This window comes from Mastigoproctus giganteus, chromosome 14 (assembly GCF_048544385.1).
Source record: "Mastigoproctus giganteus isolate SK-2022 chromosome 14, ASM4854438v1, whole genome shotgun sequence".
In the NCBI taxonomy this organism is placed as follows: domain Eukaryota; kingdom Metazoa; phylum Arthropoda; class Arachnida; order Uropygi; family Thelyphonidae; genus Mastigoproctus; species Mastigoproctus giganteus.
This window is the reverse complement of record NC_143588.1, coordinates 116,932,491-116,938,308: the sequence shown is the minus strand read 5'-3', so window position 1 is coordinate 116,938,308 and position 5,818 is coordinate 116,932,491. Positions and strand designations below refer to the sequence as shown.

Here is a 5,818-nt window from a genome sequence, read left to right as displayed (position 1 = left end):
AACACAACCAGCTGTAACCTTTTTCTTCGTCAACTAATCCAGACTCACCATAAACATTTCTCAAAACCAGGTTATTCCTGGTTTTAAATCTTTTGAGCCAGCCACTGCTGCATTTGAAGTCGCCAATTGCATGTTGTCGAGCTAGATAATTTGCCTTTTTTTTTTTTTGCAAAATCAGACATGATATTGGCAAATTAGATGCACGCATTTGTTGGTACTACTCAAAAAGTTTTGTTTCAAGCTGCTTGTGTTTTGCACCACAAATTCATTTTCTGTTTTTTTATCACTGCTCCAGTGTCATGCACTTCAATTTTTTTTCAGTATTGTAGAAGCGGGTAAAGGGATGTTGTATTCCTTTGCAATGTCTGTTTTACTTCAATCCATAATTTTTAGGCTTAATTTCATCCGTTTACATTTTGTCGCCATAACACTACTAGATGAGATTTAATATAAACAAACTTTAATTTAAAGGCACAACAAGTTCCAAAAAAACATCAGCTCAGATAAAATGGTAGAAAAAATAGATTATTATTATTAGCCATATGGTGCAAGGAAGCCCAAGGCTTATGCTGCAATAGCCAAAGGAAAAAATATATATATTTCTGAATTACCCTAAGAGAGAGAGAGAGAGAGAGAGAGAGAGAGAAGGAAATCACCAAGAAAGAGAAGAATGATGATATCCTGCTCTGGACCCTGGGTGTGCCGTAGAAAGACTTTGAACTGGTGTAACAATTGCAACTGACCTTAATCCTGTGGAGAGTGAAGGAGTGAGTATGTAAACAACTTAGAAAACTTGTTTTTATTCTTTTGTTAATTTAACAGCTCATCCTTCAAAAATATGTTTTTCAGAGTGCACTTACGTTATAGCCCAAATACAACAAAAAAAGGTCTGGGCAAAAGTAGCCTAAAAGTAAGTTATGGTTTTGTGTAAACAAAACCATAAACTGGTTTTGTTTACACAAAAGTAATTTCCAACAAGTCAGTGCCAGAGGCAATAATTGAACAGCTGTGCCAAGATTTGTATTAAACATACAAAATAACAATATTTATTTCTCACAGGGTGAAAACAAGCTTTGTAATACATATTAACTGAATTTTGTAATAAACGAATATCTTTACATAGAAAAGCCTATCCTTTTGCAGGGGAATGGTATGTGCCTCATATAAACGAGTACTTTGTATAAACCGAGTTTGCATTAACGAGATTATGATGAATGTATACTGGATGTTTCAGTTAAAAGGCTCCTGGGTCTAACTCACTTACTTTTAGGCTATTTTTGTCCAGACTTTTTTGTTGTATTTGGGCTGAAATTTTATGTTGAAATTGGACTAAATATTACCATATAGATTTTGCAATTTCTAAATTAAAATTTTTCATAATGAGCTGTTTTTTTCTCATTGGGAAAGTTGTTCTCCACCCTTGGTTTAGTCTAAAAGTATCACTGCTGTACTTCTGAAAATAGCATAAACCATTTTATATGAAAAAGTAAAAAAAAAGTAACAATATAATAGTTATAGTGTTGCAAGGACACAACACAAATTGCCAAACGCACTCATACTGAAGTGCAAATATCACATACAACCATTGAATATGTATATATTTTTTCTGTTTTCTTCAAACAAAATAGGTCTACATTCATTTCAGAAGTACAGAGATGACATTTTTAGACTAAACTAAAGATGCTGAACAATTTTCCCATTGAGAAAAGCAGTTGATTAGGCAAAATTTTAATTTAGAAACTATAAAATCTAAAAGGGAATACTTAGTTCAATTTCAACATCAAATTAAAAAATTTCGGCTCAAATATGACAAAAAAAGGTACAGACAATATAGCATAAACCGAAAATTAACCGTATGGATCCCACTGCCTTTTAATTGAAATATCCCGTATATATGCAGTATTGTCCTTTGCAGCCACAAATTTCATCAGGGGTTAAAAAAAAAAAGACTAATGTAGAGAAGAATAATATAATTATCTTAGTAGAGGCATTTGATGCAAGAAAGCAAGCTTATGCAGCATCAGCCAAAAAAAAAAAAAAAACCCACTTCCACCTCACCCCTCTGTTCGTTCCAAATACCTGTCCAGCTGAGCCTTAAACTTATTTAGGCTATCAACCTCCACCACAAGGGATGGAAGTCTGTTCCACTAACCAATCTGATAGCGTATATACCATATATATATATATATATATATATATATATATATACGATGTAATATAAAAGTTAGGCAAAGGTAATAAAAATAAAATAAAATAAATAAAAAGCTATCATTAGAGGCAGCAAATGCAAATCCTCCACATGAAGCCTAATTATATCTGATAATTAAAATAAATCTGATATTTAAAATAAAATAAAAACATCAGCCAGTAGTACGGCAAAAATGAGTGCCGTACTACTGGCTGATGTTTTTATTTTATTTTAAATATCAGATTTATTTTAATTATCAGTTATATATATATATATATATATATATATATATACATACATACATACATACATACATACATACAGGGTGATTCACTACCAGTGCAACAAACTTGCAGGAGGTGTAGGGGGCACAAAGATGAATCGGAATCACATAGCATTGCAGGGTCCGAAATGCCTTCGTCATGCGGTAGAGGACATTGAACGGGAGGTCGCGTGAATAGCGATCCCACTGGAAGTCAGCATTTGTGAACCGGTTCCCAAGGATGGACGAGTATTCAAACATTGAACTGGCCGACATGCACCTCGCGTATGGAGCTGCGGACTGTAACGGGCGTGCCACTCTGCGCTTGTACCAGGAACGTTTTCTGCACAGGCGTGCTCCTCATCATGCGATTTTCGCACGTGTGCACAGAAGATTACGTGAGACTGGTTGTTTCACGAGAGGTACCATGAATTGAGAGCGAATGAGGAGGATGTCCTACATCTTGCAGAAGGCAGTACGAGTGCTCGAGCGATAGGCCAGTGATTGGGTATTTCCCAATCCATTGTATGGAGGATACTGTCAACAAACCAAATGAGTTCATACCATCTGCAACGCATCCAATCATTGGAGCCTGCGGATTATCCACTCCGGAGGACTTTTGCTACTTGGTTTCTTCAACAGAAACAGTTTGCAAATGCTGACTTTCAGCAGGATCGCTGTTCATGCGACCTCCCATTCAACGTCCTCTACTGCATGACGAAAGCATTTTGGACCCTGCAATGCTATGTGATTCCGATTCGTCTTTGTGCCCCCTACACATGCAAGTTTGTCGCACTGGTAGTGAATCACCCTGTATATATTATATATATAATATCGATGTAAATACACCATAGTTTACCAATAAATTTAACTACATAAGTAGTGTAACGGCATCGTTTCATTTTATTTCATATTGTGGCTACCTTCACAACGAGATATCAGGCATTGCACTACTTCGAATAAATAACAGTAGTCTCCTCTACTAGAGAAGCGTTATTTATTCGAAGTAGTGCAATACCTGATATCTCGTGCAGGTAGCCGCAATATGAGATAAAATCAAACTATGCCGTTACACTACTTATGTAGTTAAATTTATGGGTAAACTATACCAGTATTATATAGTTGATTTCACCCATAACCTATTATGGCTTGTGTATTTAGCCTTCAAAATACCATATATATGTATATACCATACCCCGGGGGCTCACATCTGGTGAGTATGGGCTTGGCACACCCAGGGTCCTGAGCTGGGTATCATCATTTTTCTCTTTCTTGGTGATTCCCTTCTACTTTTGACGCTCTCTCTCTCTCTCTCTCTCTCTCTCTCTCTCTCTCTCTCTCTCTCTCTCTCTCTCTCTCTCTCTCAGGGTAACTCAGGAATTTTTTTTTCCCTGATGCAGCATAAGCCTCAGGCTTCCTTGCACCATATGGCTATTAATAATAATAATATGCATATTTTTATAGTGAGACTAATATTGTAGAATAGGTTTAACGTCTTTTGTGGTTATATTTGTAATTATTGTTTATATATATATATTTTTTTTTTTGGTTAAATTTTTTTTTATTTCTCTATATTTAGGAACCCGAATGAGGATAAATTATTAAGCTGGACAGTGAACATCTGATTATGTGATGGTATCTGTTGCATTTGACATATTTTTTTTTCAAAAATGGACATGCAGTTATTTCACACATGTGGATCATATAAAAAGGCATCCAGTTGTTGATACCCAGGCAAAACTTTCAAACACATCTTGCAAAACATTTCAAGTGGCTAAGAAGTCATTTAAAGATACGTATTTAGTTGAAAATGTTTCCTTGTGCTACTTGTGGGAAGACGTTTTTAAGACCTAGTCTGCTGAAAAATCACTCAAGAATTCATACTCAAGAGAAACCATTTCTTTGTACAACATGCGGAAAGGCATTTTCATGTTCTAGTTACCTCAAAATTCACTCAAAGATTCATAGTCAGGAGAAACTATTCCTTTGCACAATATGTGGAAAAGCATTTTCAACTTCTGTGAATCTGAACAGTCACTCATTTGTTCACACACAAGAGAAACGCTTCCTTTGTACAAAATGTGGCAAGGCATTTTCAAGGTCTGGTGATCTAAATAGACATTTTCTACTTCATGCTCAGGAAAAGCCATTTCCTTGTACAACATGTGGAAAAGCATTTTCAAGTTCTGGTGATCTTAAAAGTCACTTAAGGATACATATTCGGGGGAAGCCTTTCACTTGTGTAGTGTGTGGGAAACCATTTTCTAGCTCCAGTCATCTAAAAAGCCACTCAAGGGTTCATACACAGGAGAGACCTTTTCCTTGTACAGTATGTGGGAAAGCATTTTCAAGCTCCAGTTATCTCAAAATTCACTCAAGAGTTCATACTCAGGAGAAACCATTCTCTTGTGAAACGTGTGGGAAAGCATTTTCAAATTCCAGTGATCTCAAAAGTCACTCATGGCATCATGCTCAGGAGAAACCATTTCTATGTGCAGTATGTGGAAAGGGATTTTTACGTTCCAGTCATCTAAAAAATCACTTGAGGGTTCATACTCGAGAGAAGCCATACCAGTGCAAAACATGTGGGAAGGCATTTTCAGAATCAGGTTCTCTAAAGAGACATTTTATACTTCACCATGCTCAAGAGAAACCATTCTCATGTACAACGTGTGGAAAAGCATTTGCACGTACTATTGACCTCAAAAGTCACATGAGAGTTCATTCAGTGGTGAAACCATTTCTTTGTGCAACATGTGGGAAAACATTTTTGTGTTCAAGCCATTTAAAAAATCACTTAAGGGTTCATACTCGTGAGAAACCCTTCCTTTGTACAACATGTGGGAAGACATTTTCAGAATCAGGTTCCCTGAAGCGACATTTCGTAGTTCATAGTGATGAGAAACCATTCCCTTGTGCATCATGTGGGAAAGCATTTGCACGTCCAACAGATCTTAGAGGTCACTTAAGGATTCATACTCGGGAGAAACCATTTCCTTGTGCAACATGTGGGAAATCATTTTTAACTTCTAGCCATCTCAAAAGTCACTTAAAAGTTCATAGTCACAAAAAACATTTCCAATGTGCAACATGCAGGAAAGAATTTTCATGCTCCAGTGATCTCAAAAGTCATTTGAGAGTTCATATGTAGAAAATTGGCCTATGGGCAGATGTATGTACAGAGATAATGTGACAAACAGTATTGTAAAGCAGATATTACTATAAATATGTAAAATAAACTGTTCTCTTGTGTACATTTCCAGCTACAGGCAGTTCTCGCTTCACAAATTCCCGGGTTTACGAGTTTTTTTTCCCCAAGTATCAAATATCAACAAAATCGAAAATATGAACATTAATTGCAAAAAAAT

At 36.1% G+C, this 5,818-nt stretch overlaps 1 protein-coding gene across 1 annotated transcript; it reads left to right on the top strand.

Annotated features, from left to right (window-relative positions):
- The first annotated feature begins 4,260 nt into the window (after positions 1 to 4,260).
- On the top strand, positions 4,261 to 5,615 carry LOC150075650 (uncharacterized). Its single transcript, XM_090388607.1, has one exon. It carries the CDS (start codon positions 4,261 to 4,263, stop codon positions 5,599 to 5,601), a length of 1,341 nt encoding a protein of 446 aa, XP_090244733.1. The 3' UTR covers positions 5,602 to 5,615.
- Positions 5,616 to 5,818: the final 203 nt, after the last annotated feature.